Source organism: Trichosurus vulpecula, chromosome 8, assembly GCF_011100635.1.
Source record: "Trichosurus vulpecula isolate mTriVul1 chromosome 8, mTriVul1.pri, whole genome shotgun sequence".
Taxonomy (NCBI): Eukaryota; Metazoa; Chordata; class Mammalia; order Diprotodontia; family Phalangeridae; genus Trichosurus; species Trichosurus vulpecula.
The window spans coordinates 83,035,232-83,058,310 of NC_050580.1; the positions used below are offsets into that span (position 1 = coordinate 83,035,232).

Below are 23,079 nucleotides of genomic sequence, written 5' to 3' on the forward strand. Positions count from 1 at the left end.
AGAGGTACCTTTTGCAATGTTTGTGGAGCTGTGCATTAGCACAACCATTCTGTGCTGTAATTTGTAATTATGCATAGAAAGTGGCTAACTTTGACCCAGAGACTCCACTGCTATGTGTATCCCCTGCCAAGAATGTCACTGGCAAAATGTACCAAAATATTCATAGCAGCACTTTTTATGGTAGCAAAGGATAAGAAACAAAGTAGATGCCCACTGAAAGAAAAATAGCTAAATTAACTGTGGCAAGTAAATGTAATGGAACATTACCGTGCTGCAAGAAACAATGAACACAAGTAATACGGAGAAGCATGAAAAGGCTCATATGAATTGATGTAAAATGAAGTAGAGTCAGGAAAACAAGACACAATGATTACAACAATGTAAATGTAAAGAACGACCACCATAAAACAATAAAAACTGAATTTATGAAATTATAAAGAAGCAGCTTGTTCCCAAAGGAAAGATACGATAGTTCTCCCCACTCATTTGCAGAAGTGGGTACCCAGGGATACAGAACACTGCACATACATCAGATTTCTTTAAACTGGTTTTGCTGATTTTTTTTCTTCTTCCTTTCCTTTTCCTCTTCCTCTTTTTAAAAATTCTTTTCTTATAACAGATAATTGCTCTGAGAAGCAATGGAGGGAAACAGAGGTTAATGCAAATGATATAAAAACAAATTGTGAATAAAAATCTATCATTTTAAAGTCAGACAGGGGAGAGCAAAAGGATTGCCAAAAAGCAGTAAGGAATCCCAGTTAAGGTAATAAAAATTTCTAATGAACCCAATATGGTTATGTCACTTCCTCCAACAGGTAGATAGGCAGAATAATCCACTTTGGAAATTTTAAAAGGGAGGAGTAGTTACTTTGAAAGGGAATGTGGCTTAGTGAGGTGTTAGGGCTCTGGACTTAGAACTCAGGAAGACCTAAATTCTAATCCCACCTCATCCACTTATTAGATGTTTATCCTAGAGCAATTCATTTAACCTTTCCTCTAAGGTCCTTATTATGAAGATGTAGGAAGCAGAGGAGTGCTGTCAGAAAGTCGAATTTACCAGTATTTATTAAGCACTTAATATGCACTATGCTTAGCACTGGGGATATAAGAAGGGTAAAATCAGTCCTTGCCTTCACGAAACTCAGTCTTACAGAAGAGACAACATGCAAACAACTATATACAATGGAGATATATTCAGGATAAAGTAGAAGCAATCTCAGAGGAAAGGCACTAGCATTGTGGGAAACCAGGAAAGGCTTCTTCAAGGTGGAATTTTAAATGAGATTTGAAGGAAGCCAGAAGACAGAGGAAGAAGATAATTCCAGGCATGGGGATATTAGTGAAAAGGCATGAAATCAAGAGATGTCATCTTGTGTGAGGACTAGCAAAGAAGCCAGTGTCACTAAACAGAAGAGTGCATGGAGAAGAGTAAGTTGTAAGAAAACTGGAAAGGCATGAAGGTGACAGGTAATGAAGAACTCTAAGAAGAGGGGTATAGTGAGAAAAGGCTATTATAATTGTCAATTAGGAAAACTTTAGTAACTGTGCAGAGAACAGTTTCAGATGCCTGGGGGTAGAAACCAGATAACAAATACTGAGAAGAAGAAAAAGGGGAGATAATAAATATCAGCATTTTTTTCTAGGAATTTGACAGTGAAAAGCAGGAAGATATATAGAGGTATAACTTTATGGGGTTGTAGGTTCATATGAGGGGTTTTTTTAAAGAGCTTTTTACTTCTGTTAAAAATGTTTTCAGTTAGTTAAAAAAATGTAAAAGAAGGAGGTTTAGCAGTATCAGATCTTAAATTTCAAGTAATTATGAAAAACTATCTGGTACTCGCTAAGAAATAGAAAGGTGGATCAGTAGTAAATGAATACAATAACCTTGTGTTTGACAAAAGTAAAGACTTAAGCTTTGGGGATAAAAATACACTATTTGATAAAAATTGTTGGGAAAGCTGGAAAGCAGTCTGGCAGAAATTAGGTATAGAATAATATCTTACACCACTTACCAAGATAAGGTCAAAATGGACACACAACCTAGATGTAAAGGGAATTAGAAGAGTATGAAACATATTACCTATCACACTTATGGAGAGGAGAAGAATTTATGAATAAATAAGAGAGAGACAGCACTGAGAAACGTAAAATGGATAATTTTGATTATGTTAAATTAAAAAGGGTTTGTACAAATAAAATGAAGGTAGCCAAGATTAGAAGGAAAGTAGAAAGTTAGAGAAAAATATTTAAATAGACAATTTCTCAAATGAAGTCTTCATATCTCAATATATAGAGAACTCTGTCAAATTTATAAGAATGTGAATCATTCCCCAATTGATAAATAGTCAAAGGATATGAAGAGGCAGCATTCAGAGGAAGAAATCAAAGCTACATGTAAACATATGAAAAAATGCTCTAAATCATCATTGATTAAAGAAATGCATATTAAAACAACTTTGAGATATCATCTCACATCTATCAGATTAGTTAAAATGATAGGAGAAAATGACAAAAGTTAGAGGGGATATGGAAAAATTGACACACTATACACAGTTGGTGGAATGAATTGATCCAAGCATTTTAGAGACCAATCTGGAATTAACGCTCCAAGAGTTATAAAACTGAGTATATATACCCTTTGACCCAGCAATACCACTATTAGGTCTGTTTCCCAAGGTGATCAGGGAAAAAGGAAAAGAACCCATATGTTCCAAAATATTTATAGCAGCTCTCTTTCTGGGGGCAAAGAACAGGAAATTGAGAGGATGCCAATCAAATTCGGGAATGGCTGAGTAAGCTGTAGTATATGCTTGTGATGGAATACTACTGTGCTCTAAGAAATGATGAGCAGGTTAATTTTAGGGCAACATGGAAAGACTTACATTAAATAATGAAGAGTAAAATGAGTAGAACCAAGAGAATATTATATACAGTAACAGCAATATTGTTCACAGAGTAAATGTGAATGACTAAGCTCTTCTGTTATATGAATATTCAAAGCAACCACAAATAAACTATGAAGAAAGATGGTATCCACCTCCAGAGAAAGAACTGATATATAGCACTATGTATTGTACAGCTTCACATATATATCTGCGTTAAATGGCGGCCTTCTCTAGTGCTGGGTTGAGAGGGAAAGGGAGAAATAGCTCGGAATTCAAATGTAACAAAAATAAAATAATTTTTTAAAAAAGAATCACTATACTTCCAGAAAACAATAGGAAACAATACATTTGACTCTATTTCAAACATCATAAACGAAAACTGCCACGATCTATTAGAACTATAGAGCAAAGTGATAGCAGAAAGAATCCACAGATCACTGAATTACCCCTGCAAGGGAGGTTGGGGAGGGAAGGAGAAGAGGAAGCATAGCAATAATGATGTCCAAAAAGAAAACCATTAAAACATTTTCTTAAAATTAAGAGGACAGAAGGAAGTATAGAGAAGCAGGAGTTTTATAAAGTATGAAATTTATTATGTATATTTTTAAAGCAAGAAGTATGAAAGAGACAGTATTTTGCTTTATATATGCAAATGTTCTGTTTTGGTGTTTTAAGACAGGAATTTTTAAAAATCGAGTTTTTTTTATTCTATAATATTTTACTTTTCCCCAACTGCATGTTAAAATAATTTTTTTAACATTTGGGTTTTTTTAAGTTTTAAGCTCCAAATTCTATCACTTTCTCCCTCCTTCCCTTCCTTGTCCTGAGGAGGTAAGCAATTCAATATAGGTTATACATGTCCAATCATGCAAAACATTTCTCATTTTATGAGAGAGAGAAAGAAAGAAGAGAGAAAGAAAGAAAAAAGAAGGAAGGAAGAGAGGAAGGAAGGGAGGGAGGGAAAAACAGCATGCTTCAGTCTGTATTCAGACAGTATTGATTCTTTCTCTGGAGGTAGAAAGCATGCTTCATCATGAGTACTTTGGGATTGTATTGCTGAGAATATTTAAGTCATTCACAATTCTTCATTGCTGTTACTATGTACAATGTTTTCCCAGTTCTGCTCACTTCACTTTGTTTCAGTTCATGTAAGTCTTTCCAGGTTTTTCTGAAATCATCCTGCTTGTCATTTCTTATAGCACAACAGTATTCCATTGCATTCAGATACCACAACTTGTTCAGCCATTCCCCAACTGATGGGCGTCCCCTCAATTCCCAATACTTTGCCACCACAAGAAGAGCTGCTACAAATATTTTGCTACATGTTGGCCCTTTTCCCTTTTTAGTGATCTCTGTGGGATATAGACCTAGAAGTGGTATTGCTAGATCAAAGGTGCCCTTTGGGCATAGCTCCAAATTGCTCTCCAGAATGGTTGTATCGGTCACAATTCCACCAACAAGCATTATTGTCCCATTTTTCCCACATCCCCTCCAATATTTATCATTTTCGTTTTTTGTCATATTAGCCAAACTGACAGGTGTGAGGTGATATCTCAGAGTTGTTTTAATTTGTATATCTCTAATCAATAGTTATTGAGAGCAAAACAAAATAAAAATCTAATACAGAGTAGCTGTGGTCTACCTATCGAACCCCTCCATGCCTGGCCTGATTCTGGGTTTAAGGGACCCCTTGCTGGCCTTCAATTTCCTCACTGTCTATATATTCATTCTCACTGTATTCTCCAGCAGATGCACTACATCTAGACAGAAAAAAGAGAATAGAGAGAATAGAAGGCGCTCCAAATAACATTGGGCTCTTTGCTAGTCCTCATACAAAATACCATGTCCCTCATGTCTGGTATTATCATCCTTCTCACCTCCATCTCCTGGCTTCCTTCAAGTCTCAATTAAAATTCCACCTTCTGCAACAAGCCTTTCCTGGCTTCCCTTATTCTAGTGCTTTTCCTCTGAGATTACTTCCAATTCATCATATAGTTCCTTGAGGGAAGGTAATATTCTGCCTTTCTTTGGCTCCTCAATGCTTATTAGAGTGCCTGGTACATATTAAGTACTTAATAAATGTTAGCTAACTTGACTTTTGCATCCTTCCCCTTCTATCCTCTCACATGACCACCAACCTAGTTCAGGCTCTTATTACTTTTCCCCTCCTAACGTCTGCTGCCTGCCTCCAGCTTCTCCCACTTCAAATACATAGTCTTCACAGCTTTTCTAGCAATATTCTGAAAGCACAGATCTAACCACATCACTTAGTGGCTCAAGAGGCTGCAATGGCACCCCACTGTCTCTAGAATTAAATATGAACACCTATGGCATTTAAAATCCTTCACAATTTGATTCCAGTCTACCTTTCTAACCTAATTAGACCTTATACATTCTATCATACAGACAAACTGGCCTACTTAACTGTTTGCTATACGTTTAACATTCTACCTCCCAGTTCTGTCCTTTTGCAAAGAAGGCCTGGAAAACACCCTCTCCTTACCTATACCTGTTGGCACCTCTGGTTGAAGCACCACATCTTATATACAGGAGGCCTTTCCAGTTGCCAGGGGCTTTCCTATCTCCCCTGCCAAATACTTTGTATTTGCTTTATATATATTTTGTACCAATTATATGCATATGTGTTGTTTACCCTAATAGAATGTAAACTCCCTGAAGGCAGGTATTATTTGTCTTTGTATCCCTGGGAGCCAGTACAATAGTGGGCCCATAAGTGTTTGATTAAACTTTTATTTAGTGAATGAAGTAGATTTTTCTGAACATATAGAAATAAATTTTTCTTTCTTTTCCACTAATTGAAAAATAACTGACGAGAAATGAAAACTCAAGGCCACTTGTCTTTGTTGCTGTATAAATAAAGAGGAACACAGTGACTACTGGGTTATACATATAACCTAAAATTTATAGTTTCTCTGGCATTTCTGGATGAAATATTATATTTAATTTGGGTTTTTTTATTTGTAACTAAAATATGAAAAGCAGCATGACATAATGGATATACGGATGGCCTGAAATTAAGGAAAACCTAGGTTTCAGTCTCACTTCTGACACATAGTGGCTATGACCCTGGGCAAAGTGACTTAACCTCTCTGTGCCTGCTGGCCCAACTCTGTGATTACAATATGCAGAGAAGTTGCTGATCTTCAACAGTACAGGAAATCCTTCAACAAAAACTCCCTATACCAAAGAAATTACAGTGATGGTCAAAAGAAAAAGTAAACAATAATTAAAATAATCAGAAATTCCAAAAACCATGCAGATGCATTATGTTAAAATAATTATACTTTTGCTGTAGCATTTTTAACACCACACTCTTTTCCCGTTGCTGTCATCTCTGCTGAAGTGAATCAAGATTAGAGCTCTTAGGACGGTCCAGAAAACAAACGCATGCTGTTCGCCAGGACACTGTGGGCTTATACTGATGTTGTAACTAGTTGATTTGGAACACTGGAATTCCATTTTTTCCTGTCTTGTTCTGCCACCTCACCCCTCATTTGCTTGTAAAGACAGTTATGTCCCAGAAAGGTTCCTTCAGTTACATAAAATTCTGTTTGTGAAATGATATCATTGCCTCATTCATAATTCTTGTCTTGTTAGGGTTCTTCCAGTTGGTAGACTGAACTTTCAGAGCTCTTGCTTTTGAAAAGTGGAAGGATCTCAATTTTGGATATTGTCATGTTTTCACCGTTTTATTTTATTTTGGTTTTTGTTGGGTTTTTTTGTTGGTTTTTTAAAATAAAGCTATATAAAGCTTGTGGATTAAACAGAATAAATTTCTAAATTTAAAAAAATTATACTTTTGCTGTTGAAGAAAGTACTTAAAATAACAAATCACACTTCTCTTAAAAAAAAAAAACACCAAATTAATGGGCGATGTTCTAATTCAGTATAACATAAAATGACACCCAAATATACATGATTAACCTCCTGTACTGGGCTTGGTTCCCTTCCAAACACTTAAAAAGCACAGTAATACCTTGACTTATTTAGAATCATTATGTGAGAGATTAGTAAAAGTTAGGGAAAGTTAGGTTTCCACAGAAGAATTAATTAAGTTCCACAGAATAACTGTCGACTTGAACAAAGGAGTAAAAATTAACCAGGATAAGGGTCCCTAACCAATCTGAATAAAGCTTGTAGTTCTGCAAAAACCACAACTCAGGATGTTAGGAAAATTGGCCTAAACAGGCCAGATAATGGTCAGGATTGAAAAGAGAACTGGGTCAAATGGCTATTATGCATGCTTAATTGACTAATTGAACATTACCTTACATACCCACAGGAAGGAGTTTTCCACCATTTTTGAACATGGGACATATGACAAGGGGAGACTCAGAAGGGAGCAGACCAATTGGTCTCTGAGGTGGGAATCAATCCATGCCCTGAGGGTGGGAATGTACTGAATTAACATTATAAAACTGATCTCATTTTTGTGAACAGCACTTCCTCTTCCCAAAGAAGAGCCAAGTCCACTCCTGGCCAAGAACGTTTCCAATTCCTTTGGATTCTTCTAAAATAAATTGTTCTTGATACCTGCATTTCAGTGTCAAGCATATTTCTAACAATTAGTAAAGGTATTCCATCTGAGTAGAGAATAACAAATTCATCCCTTTAAAGGGTCAAAATTTATATTTGCAATTTTAACAATTTTATAAAAATTTTGCTAAAACATTAGAGGATTTTATTAAAGGAGCAGATTAGATACACAACACAAAGAAGCAAATGAAGAACAGATCTGAGCTGATATGCCAGACATTTCACTTACTGGTGCACTCTGCCCATAGTTGCTTAATCTGCAAAAAATGTCTCACAAACCAGATATAATTGAGATTAAGAAATTCGATAAGCTGAATGTGAAAAAGAGAGGAACACAAGATAAAAACACATTACCTTCAAAACAAAACAAATGAATGGAAGAGGGACAATCGTAATGAAGTCTGCCCTGCTGAAGTGCACTATATATTCCACAAGCACTGCCTTTTTCACTTCTTTTTTTTTCTTTAATTTTGTATGATACAAAATTAAAGATTTGATAAAGTTTAAATGACTGCACTGTCCCTTTCAGTATTAGAAGGCTGAATTGTGAGACCTTTCCATCTGCATATCTGACTAATTTGGGGCCTGGCGGCATACAAAGAGCTTACAGGTTCATGAAAGAAGAACCTGGGGGAAACCACGGTAAATATAGTTTAAAAGGTAAAATGCAAAGCTGTACCAAGGTCCTGGAAAACTGTAAAATACAAAAAGAATACCAGTTTTTTGTTCAAATGATTTTGGTTATTGGAATGCACAATTTTTTAACATGCAAATGAAAAGTTTTAAACCCTGGGAAAAGAAGCAACTGAATATGGTAGCATGTTCAAGCATTTTCAACAAAGTCAAGGATTCTTTGGGAAAGAACCCACTGAAGAAGAACTATTTGACAAAAACTGGTGAGAAAATAGGATAGCACTTTCAGTGGAAAGTAGGCTTAACCACAGTGGGCAATGACTGATTTTGACAAACTTAGCCCTTCTCAACAACGCAAAGACCTAAGACAAGTCCAAAGGACTAATGATTGAAAGTGCCATCCACATCCAGAAAAAGAATTATGGAGTCAGAATGCAGAGTAAAGCAGACTATTTTCTTTTTTGTTTTGTTTTCTTTCTCAGGATTTCTCCCATTTGTTATAATTCTTCTATGCAACATGACTAATGTGAAAATGTGTTTATTATGAATGTACATATAGAGCCTATATCAGATTGCATGCTGTCTTGGGGAGGGCAGGGGGATGGAGGGGGAGAAAATTTAAAACTTATGGAAGTGAATGCTAAAAGCTAAAAATAAATAAACTAATTTTAAAAAAAGAAAGCAGGCTTAAGGTAGGCAGAAAATAGATTTAGAGCAATATCTCATACCAATGTTACAATAAACTCCAAATGCATACCTGACCTAGATATAAAAAGTCATACCACAAACTAGAGGAGTAGAGAAGGAGGTATCTTTCACAAGTATGGATAAAGAAAGAGTTCCAGACCCAAAAAGGCATAGAGAAAATAACAGGAAATAAAATGGACAATCTTAAGTACGTAAAATCAAAAAGTTCTTGCACAAACAAAATCAATATAGTTAAAATTAGGAAGGAAACTGGTAAATTAGAGAAAATCTTTGCAGTAAATTTACCTGATATGAGTATGATATCTAAGCTATACAGCTAATCGATAGGCATATACAAGAACAAGAGCCATTTCCCAATAGATGGATGAATACTTAAAGGATATGAACACGCAGTCTCCAAAGAATCAATGCAAGCTAACAATATGAAAAAGTGCTCCAAATCACTAATGATAAGAGAGATGCCAATTAAAAATAACTCAAAAGTTCTATCTCATACCCATCAAACTGGCAAAGATGACCAAAAAGGAAAGTGACAATTTTGGGTGGACAGGCACCCTAATGCACTCCTGGGGGCCTTATGAACTAACCCAAATATTCTGAAAAGGAATTCTGGACACTACTCAAAAAAACCATTAAATTGTGGCTACTAATAGTACTACACTACTACTCATACATTGTTGTTATTGTTTGTCCTTCATTCTCTAAGAGGACCATGACATCAGGAAGGTGATGCCATGACTTGCAAGTGAATGAGATTTAAGTGAGGGAGGGCTGTACAACTAGTCATACATACCATTAAGATCAAAGATAGAGGAAAGGGAGTCATATGCAAAGACAAAAACAAGAACAAAAAAAAACTATAACAGCACTTTTTGCTGCAGCAAAGAACCAGTAACAAAGTAGGTGTCAGATCAACTGGGTGACAGCTGAACAAATTATGGCATGTGAAAATTGATGGAATATTATCATGTGGTAAGAAATTACAAAAGGGATAGAGTCCAAGAAATTTGAGAAGAGTCATATGAACTGATAGTGAAGCAAATTGAACCAGGAAAGTAACTTGTGCAATGATCACAATACTACAAAGGAAATCTCTAAAAGCCTTAAAAACTATAACGCAATGACCAACCACAGAGTAATGCTAAAATACAGATGCCAAACCACAAAGTGATACCAAACAAGATAGTGATGCCAAAACAAAGAACATCAAAGAAACCGTTAAAAATACTCAAAAAAAAGCAGAAGACACATACAAGCAAGGTAGTGTTGGAACTGTCACATTAAGTTTAATATATCCTTTGAAAAAAGTAATCTACAAATAACAGAGATTTAGGTTTCATGTATAATGTTTTTCTCTCCTTTGAATATGAAAATGTTCATGTCTGTTTATGTTTATCAAGTTCGTAATAAAAAAGAATATATATAATCTTTACTTATTTTCAAAAATAAAATATATTGAACACGCTCTCAACATGGGTACATGGCCACAGCCCCAATCAAAAGTGGCAAGAAACAATTAACAAGGTATACAGGAAATTCACAACCTGCACAATCAAGAGCTGATGGTGCCTGGCCTTCCTGCCCATTCAAGGGATGCAACATTCAGAGCTGAATACAGTGAACCAAATACTAGCAGAATCTGAACTTCCTATGTTAATCTGACTCCACCTAAATCCTTTTCTTTTGAATTAGTATAGTGTTGGCCTAGGACCTCAAGTGTGGCCCTTGGACTGAATCCAAACTTCACAGAACAAATCCCCTTAATAAAAGGATTGGTTCTATAAAACTTGGACTCAGTCAAAAGGCCCCACTCAAGGACCTAAAAGGCCATATGTTGTCTGCAGGTTCCCACCCCTAACCTAGGCCATTTCCAGAGATACTACTCCCTCTGTCAATTCCCCAAAACTAGCCCTAGAAAATCCTTGACCTAAGGGAAAATAGAAAATAGGTCATTTCTAAACAATCAACATATACTTACTATGTTCCAGTTATTGTGCTAAGTCCTAACGGTACAAGAAAAGGAAAAAACAAGTCCATTCTCTCAAGGAGTTTACATTCTAAAGAGTGATACAACTTATATATACATAGGTATATGTCTTCAGTAGATATAAGGTAATCTGAGGGGAAGAGCATTCTAGGCATGAGAGATAGTCTATGCAAAGGCTAAGAAGTGTAGTGTCATGTGTCAGGAATGTCAGGATCGCCAAGTAGGCCAGTATGGCTAGCCCATAGAGTATGTGGAAGAGAGTAATGTGTAAGAAGACTGGAAAGGTAGGCAGGATTCAAGTTGTAATGAGCTTCAAATTCTGAAAGAAAAATGTGTATTTGATTGTGGAGGTAACAAGGAGCTCCTAAAATTTATTGAGTAGATCTATGCCTTAGGAAAATCACTTTGACAGGATAGATTAGAGTGAAATGAGACTAGAGGCAGGAAGCCCAATTAGGAGGCTATTGCAATATAAGTCTGAGAAGTGATGGTGGCTATGTGAGTGGTATGAATGAGAGCATGGAGATCAGAATGACACCAAAGTTACAAACCTGAGTGACTGAGAGGATGATGGTGCCCTTGACACAAGGGTGAATTTGAGGGTAAAGATGAGTTCTGTTTTGTACATACTGAGTTTGAGATGCCTGGATGACAACCAGCTCAAAATGTCCAAATAGGAAGTTAATGATACAGGAATGAAGCTCAGGAAAAACTAGGGCTGGTTATAAAGACGTGATAGTCCTCTACATACTGATGAAAACTAGACCTATGAAGGGTAATGAGTTCATCAAGTAAAAGAGTATAAAAAAGAAATGAGGGCCTAGGACAGAGTTTGGGGAGGAGGGGAAACTTGCAGTTACTAAGTAAGTTACTAAGTAAGTGTTATGTACTAAGTTATGTACTAAGTAAGTAAGTGTTATGAATGAAGATGCAGCACAAGAAACCAAGTAATGGTTAGACTGGTAAGAGGAGAACTAAGCGAACAGTGACAGGAAAACCCTGAGAGGAGAAAATGGTCACCAGTCTCAAAAGTCACAGAGAGGTCAAGAAAGATAAGGACTGAGAAAAGGCCATAAAATTTGGCAATAAAGAAATAATTTTTCCCAACTGATAAATGGTCAAGGGATATGGTCAGTTTTCAGACGAAGTAATCAAAGCTACATATAAACATATGAAAAAATGCTCAAAATCACTAGTGATTAAAGAAGTGCAAATTAAAACAACTCTAAGGTACCACCACACACCTACCAGATTGGCTAACAGGACTGAAAAAGAAAATGACAGGTGCTAGAGGGGTTGTAGGAAAATAGGTATACTAATGTGGAGCTTCTTAAACTTTCCACTTGCGGCCTCTTCAGCTCTTCTTAAACTGTGGGTCAAGACCCAGTTTCAGAAGGCTGAATGCACTGCAGGTGGAGTTATGAACTAGTTCAACTATTCTGGAGAATAATTTGGAACTAGGTCCAAAGGGCTATAAAACTGTGCATACCCAGCAATACCACTACTAGGTCTGTATCCCAAGATGAAAGAAAAAGGAAAAGGACTTATATGTACAAAAATATTGACAGTCTCTCTATTTATAATGACAAAGAACTGGAAGGACAGCTAGGTGGTGTAGTAGAGAGCTGGGTCTAGAGTCAAAAAGACTCTTCCTAAGATCAAATCTGACCTCAGACACTTAACTAGTTCTGTGATCCTGAGTAAATCACTTAATCCTGTTTTCCTCAGTTTCCTTACCTATAAAATGAGTTGCAGAAGGAAATGGCAAACCACTCCAGCATCTTTGTCATGAAAACTCCAAATGGGATCACAAAGAGTTGCACACAACTGAAAACAACCAAAGAATTGGAAACTGAGGGGATAACTACCAACTGGGAAATGGTTGAACAGATTATAGTATATGAATGTGATGATGGAAGACTATTGCACTTTAAAAAATTATGAAGAGGGTAGCAGAGCCAAGATGGTAGAGAAAAAGTCACCTGAGCTCTCCCAAATACCCCTCCAAATAATTTTAAATACCTCAGAACAAATTCTAGAGTGGCAGAACCCAGAAAATGAAAGGGTAAAACAGTTTTTCAGCCCAAGATAATTTAGAACATCAATAGGAAAGGTCTGTCAAACCAGAGGGAGAGTGGAGCACACTCCAGTGCAGACCATACCCCAGCAAACCAGTGGCAGGCCTTGGGGGATGACTGAATCAGCAGTGGCAGTAGCATCTTCCCAAGTTCTCAACCCAAAGAAGGGACCAGACAACTGGTCAAAATTAGATTACAGGGGTCCTTTTGCTGGCACTGGTTGCAGGACTCTGTTGCATTGACTATACATGGATTTGGGTCACAGTCCTAGGTAGCAGTCCCAGAGAAAAGAGAAATACTAGCACACCAGAGCTTATGGCCACAGGAGACTGGGGACCCTAGTCACAATTGAAGTGTGGAAAAGACTGCTTGTAGTCACTCAAAGACCAAAGCACAGGCCAGGAGAGAAGTGACCACACTATCCTTAGTTCATACCGCTTTGGAAAAACTGAAAATTTACAGACTCCCAGAACTAGCTCTGAGAACAGAACTAAGAAAGGACTAAAACAGAGTCCTCTCCATCCCAGGAGAAGAGCCCCACCCTTTAACACAGAGTTAAAAGTCAAGAAATAGAAGGGAAAATAAGCAAACAACAAAAAAAGAACTTGACTATAGAAAGTTACTATGATGACAGGGAAGATCAAAACAAACTCAGAAGAGTGCAACCAAGTCAAAACTACTACAGCCAAAGGCAAAGAAAACTGGCATGTGGTCTCAGGCCCAAAAAGATTTCCTAGGAGAGCTCAAAAAGGATTTTAAAAATCAAATATAAGAGGAAGAGGAAAAACACAGAAAAGAAATGACAGTGATGAAACAAAAATCATTAAAAAAAGAGTCAACAGCTTGGTAAAGGAGGCACACACACACACAAAAAAAAAAAAACTAAAGAAAATAACACCTTAAAAAGCAGAATAGACCAAATGGCCAAAGAGGCACAAAAATCCAATGAACAGAACTCCCTAAAAAGGAGAACTGGCCAAATGGAAAATGAGGTACAAAAATTCACTGAAGAAAAGAACTCGTTAAAGAGTAAAATTGGCCATATGGAAAATGGCCCACTGAAGAAAATGATTCCTTACAAACTGGAATTGAGCAAGAGGAAGCTAATGACTCCATAAGACATCAAGAAACAACAAAATCAAAAGAATGAGAAAAAAAACTTTAAAAAGTGAAATATCTCATTGGTAAAATAAGTGATCTGGAAAATAGATCAAGGAGAGAGAATTTAAGAATTATTGGACTACCTGAAAGCAATGATCAAAAAAAAGAACCTAGACATCATCATTGAAGAAATTATCAAGGAAAACTGCCCTGATATTGTAGAATCAGAGAGTGAAATAGAAACTGAAGGAATCCACCCATCACCTCCTAAAAGAGATCCCTAAATGAAAACTCTCAGGAATATTATAGCCAAATTCCAGAGCTCCCAGGTCAAGGAGAAAATATTGCAAACAGCCAGAAAGAAACAATTCAAATATCATGGAGTCACAGACATGATAATATAAGATTTAGCAGCTTCAACATTAAAGGAGCAGAGGGCTTGGAATATGATATTCCAGAGAACAAACCAGCTAGGATTACAACCAAGAATCACCTACCCAGCAAAGCTCAGAAACTGAGTATAATCCTTCAGGCAAAAAACATAAGACATTCAATGAAACAGAAGACTTTCAGGTATTCCTGATGAAAAGATCAGAGCTGAACAAAAAACTTGACCTTCAAACCGAAGATTCAAGAAAAAGTATAGAAAGGTAAACAGGAAAGAGAAATCATAAGGGATTCTATAAAAGTAAACTGTTTACATTCCTAATGGGAAGATGATACTTGTAACTCCTAAGAACTTCCTCATTATTAGGGCAGTTAGAAGGAGCATACAGAGAGAATACAGGTGTGAGTTTAATATGATGGAATAATATCTAAAAAACTTGAGTGAGGAAGAGGAATGCATTGGGAAAAGGGGAAAGGGAGAAGTAAAATGGGGTAAATTATCTCACATAAAAGAGGTACAAAAGAATTTTTACAGTGGAGGAGAAGATGGGGGGGGGCACTTGAACCTTACTGTCACTGGTATTGACTCAAAGAGGGAATAACAGACACACTCAGTTGGGCATAGAAATCTGTCTTACCCTAAAGAAAAATAGGAGGGAAAGGGAATAAGAGTGGGGGAGGGGGCATGGACAGAGGGGAGGATGGATTGGGAGAGGCAGTAATCTGAAGCAAAACACTTTTGAGGAAGGACAGGGTTAAAGGAGAGAAAGCAGTATAAACAGGGAAAAATAAGATGAATGGAAATACACAGTAATCATAACAGTGAAAAAAATTTATAATAAGTTTCTCAGATAAAGGCCTCATTTCTCAAATACATAGAGAACTCAGTTAAATTTATAAAAATAAGAGCCATTGCCCAATTGATAAGTAGCCAAAAGATATGATCAAGCAGTTCTCAGATAATGTAATCAAAGCTACAGTCATAAACCAAAAAATGCCCTAAATCTAAATCACTATTGATTAGAGATATGCAAATTAAAATACCTCTGAGGTACTACCCCACACCTATCAGGCTGGCTAATTATGACAGAAAAGGAAAATGTTGGTAGGAATATGGGAAAACTGAGACACTAATGCATTATTGGTGGAGTTGTGAACTGATTCAACCATTCTGGAGAACAATTTGGAACTATGCCCAAAGGGCTAAAACACCATGAAAACATACCCTTTGACCCATCAATACTGCTACTAAGTCTATATCCCAAAGAGAGAAAAAACAAAAAGGAAAAGGACTCATATACCCAAAAATATTTGTAGCAGTTCTTTTTTATGGTGGCAAAGAATTGGAAATTGAGGGGATGCCCATCGATTGGGGAATGCCTAAACAAGCTGTGGTATATGATTGTAATGGAATACTATTGTACTATAAGAAATTATGAGTAGAGAGGAGCAGAGCCAAGATGGCAGCTGGAAAGCAGGGACTAGCATGAGCTCCCTGCCAAGTCCCTCCAAAAACCTATAAAAAATGGCTCTGAACCAATTCTAGAACTGCAGAACTCACAAAACAGCAGAGGGAAGCAGGGCTCCAGCCCAGGACAGCCTGGATGGTCTCTGGGTGAGGTCTATCCCACATGGAGCTGGGAGCTGAGAGCGGACCAGAGCCCAGCATGAGCGGCACGGACCAAACAGACCAGGAGCCAGGCGGAGCGGGCCTTAGTGCCCTGCATCAGTGAGCTGCGGCAGTTACCAGACCTCTCAACCCACAGACACCAAAGACAGCAGAGAAGGTTAGTGGGAAAAGCTGCAGGAGTGGAAGGAGTTCGAGGTTCAGCCACCGCCCCTGGGGCAGCGGAGGTGGGGCAGCTACAGCTGCTGTTGCTTCCAGCCCCAAGCCCACCTGGTGGGAGGAATTAAGTGGTGGATCAGAGCAGGAGTGAAGAGCCTGATGAAGATCTAAGCCCAGTGCGGGTTGGAGGTTCTTGGAGAAGGAGGAGTGATGGTGTGGCAGAGCCGGCACCTCCCCCCCAAACGTGGAACACAGAACTCTTTAGTCTACAAGCAGTCATACCCCACTGAAAAACTCAAGGGTCAAGTAAGTTGGTTGGGAATATGGCCAGGCAGTGAAAACACACCCAGATTCAGTCTCAGACTTTGGATTCCTTCTTTGCTGACAAAGAACACCAAAACATACAGCCTAAAGAAGTCAACAAAGTGCAAGAGTCTACACCAAAAGCCTCCAAGAAAAACAAGAATCAGTCCCACGCCAGGGAAGAGCTCAAAAAGGATTTGGAAAAGCAAGTAAGAGAAGTAGAGGAAAAATTGGGAAGAGAAATGAGAAGGATGTGAGAAAACCATGAAAAACAAGTCAATGACTTGCTAAAGGAGACCCAAAAAAATACTGAAAAATACACTGAAGAAAACAACACCTTAAAAAACAAACTAACTCAAATGGCAAAAGAGCTCAAAAAAGCCAATGAGGAGAAGAATGCCTTGAAAGGCAGAATTAGCCAAATGGAAAAGGAGGTCCAACGGACCACTGAAGAAAATACTACCTTAAAAATTAGATTGGAGCAAGTGGAAGCTAGTGACTTCATGAGAAATCAAGATATTATAAAACAGAACCAAAGGAATGAAAAAATGGAAGACAATGTGAAATATCTCATTGGAAAAACCACTGACCTGGAAAATAGATCCAGCAGAGATAATTTAAAAATTATTGGACTACCTGAAAGCCATGATCAAAAAAAGAGCCTAGATATCATCTTTCAAGAAATTATCAAGGAGAACTGCCCTGATATTCAAGAGCCACAGGGCAAAATAGAAATTGAAAGAATCTATCAATCGCCTCCTCAAATAGATCCCAAAAAGAAATCTCCTAAGAATATTGTCGCCAAATTCCAGAGCTCCCAGATCAAGGAGAAAATACTGCAAGCAGCCAGAAAGAAACAATTTGAGTATTGTGGAAACATAATCAGAATAACGCAAGATCTGGCAGCTTCTACATTAAGAGATCTAAGGGCTTGGAATACAATATTCCAGAGGTCAATGGAGCTAGGATTAAAACCTAGAATCACCTACCCAGCAAAACTGAGTATCATGTTCCAAGGCAAAATATGGATTTTCAATAAAATAGAGGACTTTCAAGCTTTCTTAGTGAAAAGACCAGAACTGAATAGAAAATTTGACTTTCAAACACAAGAATCAAGAGAAGCATGAAAAGGTAATCAAAAAGAACAAGAAAAAGAAATTGCAAGGGACTTACTAAAGTTGAACTGTTTTGTTTACATTCCTACATGGAAAGATGATGTGTATGATTCATGAGACCTCAGTATTAGGGTAGCTGAAGGGAATATGCATATATATATGTTTATGTGTGTGTGTATATATATATAAGTGAATGTGTATGTATGTATATATGTATGTGTGTGTGTATATATGTATATGGAGAGAGAGAGAGAGAGCGGACACAGGGTGAGTTGAAGATGAAGGGAAGATATCTAAAAGAAATAAAATCAAATTAAGGGATGAGAGAGAAATATATTGAGAGAGGGAGATAGGGAGAGATAGAATGGGGTGGATTATCTTGCATAAAGGTGGCAAGAGGAAGCAGTTCTGTGGGAGGAGGGGAGAGGGCAGGTGAGGAGGGAATGAATGAATCTTGCTCTCAGCAAATTTGGCCTGAGGAGGGAATACCATACATACTCAATTGGGTATCTTACCCCACAGGAAAGAAGAGGGAAGAAGATAAAAACAAGGGAGGGGGGGGATGATGGAGGGGAGGGCAGATGAGGGTGGTGGTAATCAAAAACAAACACTTTTGGAAGCGGGACAGGGTCAAGGGAGAAAATTCAATAAAGGGGGATGGGTTGGGAAGGAGCAAAATATAGTTGGTCTTTCACAACATGAGTATTGTGGAGGGGTTATACATAATGATACACATGTGGCCTATGTTGAATTGCTTGACTTCTTAGGGAGGGTGGGTGGGAAGGGAAGAGGGGAGAGAAGTTGGAACTCAAAGTTTTAAAAACAGATATTCAAAAACAAAAAAAAAAGTTTTTGCATGCAACTAGAAAATAAGATAAACAGGCAATGGGGCGTAGAAATTTATCTTGCCCTACAAGACAGGAAGGGAAAAGGGGATGGGAGAAGAGTGGGGTGACAGAAGGGAGGGCTGACTGGGGAACAGGGCAACCAGAATATATGCCATCTTGGAGTGGGGGGGAGGGTAGAAATGGAGGAAAAATTTGTAATTCAAACTCTTGTGAAAATCAATGCTGAAAACTAAATATGTTAAATAAATAAATTTAAAATTTAAAAAAAAATAAAATAATTTTTTAAAAATTAAAAAAAATTATGAGTAGAATGCTCTCAGAAAAGCCTTGGAAGACTTCATGAACTAAGGCACAGTGAAATTAGCAGAACCAGGAAAAAATTGTACATAGTAATAGCAATATTGGACAATGATCAACTGTAAATGACTTAGCTATTCTCAGCAATGCGATGATCTAAGACATTTCCAAAGGACTTATGAGGAAAAATGCCATCTACCTCCAGAGAAAGAACTGATTGACTCTGAATGCAGATCAAAACCTATTTTTTCTTACTTTATTTTTCTTGGGTTTTTTTTGTGTCTGTTTCCTTTTGTAACATGGTTAATATGGAAATTTGTTTTGCATGACTGCGCATGTATAACCTATATCAAATTGTTTGCCTCCTCAATGAGTGTGGGACAGAGAAAGAATTTGGAACTCAAATTTTTTAAAAACGAATGTTAAAAATTGTTTTTAAGTATAATTGGGGAAAAATAAAATATTTTCTTTTTTAAAATGATGAAAAGGATGGTCTCAGAAAACCCTGGGAAGACTTACCATGAACTGAGGCAAAGTGAACAGAATCAAAAGAACAATTTACACAGTAACAGCAACATAGTGAAGATAATCAACTGTGTAAAACTAAGTACCTTTGATCAATACAATGATCTAACATGATTCTAAAGGACTCATGATGTAATAGAAATGCTATCTACCTCCAGACAGAGAACTGATGGATTCAAAGTGAAAACTGAAGCATATTTTTCTCTTTATTTTTCTTTTCTTTTTTTTGGAACATGGCTAACATGGAAATGTTTTGTATGACTTCACATGTATAAGGAGTATCATACTGCTTGCCTTCTCAATGGGTGAGGGAGGGCTGAAGAGAGAATTTGGAACTGAAAATAAAAATAAATTTTTTAGAAAGAATGAATTAGTAACTTTGGAAAGAGCATTTTCAGTTAAGTGACAAAGGTGGAAGCCAGGATGCAGAGGATTTTCAAGAGAATGAGAGGTGTATAATGTAAGCACCAAGTATAGATGGCTTTTCAAGGAGTTTACCTGAGAAGAAAAAGAGGGATATGGGAAGATAGCAAGCAGGGATATTAAGATTAGCAAAGGATTTTTGAGGATAGGAAGAGACCTGGACAAAGTCAGCAAAGAGAGAGAATCTGAATATGAGAAAGAAAAAGGTATGATAATGGGAGCTGTCTGCTGGACAAGATCATCCGTCATAGGTTCGCAGGTCCAATGGGCCAGAAAGAGCGGAATTCAGTTCAGGCCCAGAAAAACTTAGGCTTGCTATGAAACCATCTAAATCCTCCCAAAAGAACTCAAAACAAAAATTTTTTTGCCTGGGATACCACTAGGATTTTGTGGAGCCAATCTAGAGGCACAGAGGATGCCACTATCCAAAGAAACTCCCTACACAGAGCCCACAGTCCAGTAGTGAACCTCATCCAAAAAGATTCATGCAGAAAGACGTCAGAATAGAAGACTCAAAAAATTTTAAATGTATTCCCTGCTTTTTAGTTCATTATTTGAAAAAGCCTTTTAATCATTAACTTCCCAAGACTTACTTTCTAGGCCTGCCTAGAAATCCAAACTTCAGCAAAAGCCCTCCCAATTCCAGGCCTTGATGCTTTCAAACTGACAACTTTCTCTTTCACTTTTCTCTTACTTCTCTGACCTATAGGTATTCCCATAGGTATTCCAGTTAATCAAAATACCACCCAACCACTTCTAAAATCTCTTGAGAAACACACCAAAGTTCCAATAGCAAAGGGTAGTTATAGGACAACAAAGAATAATAGATAGCAAAGGAAATGAACAAAATCCCAAAGAACCAATATTCTAGAGCTAATGAGAATGTCTGTGAAAAATGGATTAAGGTTAACTAGGAAATGAATGTGAGGCACTAACAAAGAGCAGCATTAACATAAACAAACACTGGAAAAAAGGGAAGAAGAGAGCTGGAATGAAAAAAATACTGACAGTTTAAACACCAACTAAAGTTAAGGATGTACAAATTGTAGTTAGCTGTGCCTATATGTGTATGTATTGAAGGAGAATGCTGAAAGGAAAAATAATAAATTGGTAAATAGATGATGGATGAACTATCTAGCCCTAACCTCTGTCCTGCAATCTAATCCTGCCAAATTACTAATTGCCTATAGGACAAGTGGATGTCCCACAGGCCTGCCAAAAACTGACAGACCTCTTTTGTTTCTTCCCAAATCCACCTCTCCTCCAGACTTTCCCATTTCTAAGGATGGCACACAATCATTAGAGTCACTCAGGTCTGCAACCTTGGAATCATCTTTGATTCTACCCTTTCCCTAACCACCCACATCTAATCAGTTACCAAAACCTTATTCTAACTTGATAAGGCCTCTTTTATCATCCCGTTCTTTCAATCCATATGGCCTCTACCCTAATTCAAGTCCTTTCCTCAAAGAACTCAACTGCATCCAGATTGATTCATCTGCTTTCCATCTCTTCTCTCTCAAGCCATTGGAAAGTCACTTGACTCAGAAATCCTACTACTAGGCATATATCCTGAAAAAGGTCAAAGGTAGAAAGAAAAAATCCCATATGCGACAAAATATTCATAACAAACGAAAAGAACAGAAAGGAAAGGAGATTCCTATGGAATGATGAACAAAGAAATTGTGTACCTTAGTGTAATGGAATTGTACCTTAGTGTAATGGAATGCTACTGTCCTGTAAGAAGAGTATGAGGATTCTGGGAAGCAAAGAAGAGGTTTATCAACAGATGCTGCTAAGTGAAGTAAGCAGAACCACATGTTTTTTTTTAAATCACACTGACAATAATGTAAAAACAACAAAAACAAGAAACTGAATGCAGTGTGATGATAGCAATCAAGTTGGCCCTAAAGAAGATTTGAGAAAATAGAATAGTTGAGAAAATATCACTTCCTCACTTTTTCTTTTGGGGGTAGGGGGGATAGGGAATGAAAGAAGCATTAAGTGCTTACAATGTGCATGTACAAAAAAAAATGGATGCAGAAAATTGCACATGCTGTCAGGTACAGTAGATATGTTGATTAATTTTGTTGGGCTGGTTTTTTTTTCCCTCTTTTTTATCATTAAAACAATGGATGCTATGCTGGGTAAGGGAAAGAAGAAGTATAACCAGAAATAAAGATGACTTTAAAAAAAGTCAACAAAACAAATTGTTAAATATCTGTGGCTTTTACACAACGGTGTAGATTTATGGGAAAGATAATGCCGCTTTTATCTTAAGTTAAATAAATTAAAATTCCAATTCAGTGGCCCAATTCTGTGCATGCAGAATATGCTAATACACAGTCTTTACAGCACCTCTCCCCTCCCGCTCCAGTCTACACAGGCCCAGGGTGATAACAGTAATGAATGTCAGCCGCCCAGCCCCACGCCGGCACCTCGGCCACCAGCCTTCCACCGTAGGCTGCGCCGGGCAGGGCTGAGGTTCGCAGAGGGCGCCTCAGCCAGCCAGCCCTCTGCCGCACCCCCACCCGCCCCCCCGCCGCGACCCCTCCCCCGCAGGAGCGGGCGGGGCTGCAGGGGAGGGGGAGGGGAAGAGGCCAGAGTGTCAAAGCCGCCGACGCCGCCGGCCCCTCCTCCCGGGGAGTCCGGTGACAGCTCGGGCTGTTGCCGGCCGCGGGCCGAGCTGGCAGGTGCAGCCTCCCGGCCCAGCGGCCCGCCCACAGAGCCCCGCGCCCCCGGCCGACCCCGTGTCACCTGTCAGGGCCGGGCTTCCCCGCACGCTGCCCCCTCCCTCGGCGGCGGCGAGGACCGGGGGGGAGCGGGGGCGGGGGGAGGGCAACGGCCGCCACCCCCAGTCCGGGGCCCTTGGAGATCAGGAAAGACCGGGAAGCCGCGCGGATTTACCGAAGGGTAGGCCCTACGCAGGCAGTATCGGTGCTCTCGATCTCCTGCAGGATCCGCTCGTGTTCGGGGACGGCCGCCAGGCCCTCACCGCCCTCCGCCATCTTGGACTGAGGCAGAGCCAACAGCCGCGGCGGCGCGAGAGCCGGAGAGCCGCGAGCTCGGGAGCGGGCGGGGCCGGGGAGTGGGCGGGGGGGGGGGAGCGCAGGGGAGCGGCGCGCGGGGGCGGGAGGAGCGCGAGCGCTCGGCTCCTGCCCCCCCCCCCCGCCCCAGTCCCCTCCCGTATCGCCCCCTCCCGGCCTTCCCACGTGGCAAAGGGCCCGTCTGGGCCCCGCCGCCGCATGGGTCAGGTGGCGGCCGTTTTGGCCTCAATAAAGTGGAGGGAGTCACCTAGGTGACTGCGGTGGCCGCTAGTGACATATCCTGGGCTTGAACGGTTTTCTGTAAAGAGCCAAAGAGTTTCACATCACAACAGGTTGCCTAGTGAGTGAAGACCTACTGTGCGATTCGAAGATCCTAGCAGCGGCCGAGACCTGGGGTGC

The 23,079-nt window shown here is 38.9% G+C and overlaps 1 protein-coding gene across 6 annotated transcripts in view; it reads right to left on the minus strand.

The window, feature by feature from the left end:
- Positions 1-22,688, minus strand: part of EXOC6 (exocyst complex component 6) — a 226,665-nt gene extending 203,977 nt beyond the window's left edge. For 4 of the 6 annotated variants that reach the window (XM_036735138.1, XM_036735135.1, XM_036735134.1 and 1 more), the window contains exon 1: positions 22,541-22,641. In XM_036735138.1, coding sequence (XP_036591033.1) covers positions 22,541-22,641 — 101 coding nt within the window. Of the gene's footprint in view, positions 1-22,540 lie in introns of all 6 variants that reach the window. The other 2 variants (XM_036735137.1, XM_036735136.1) reach the window with 1 other exon arrangement.
- Between the last annotated feature and the right edge of the window lie 391 nt (positions 22,689-23,079).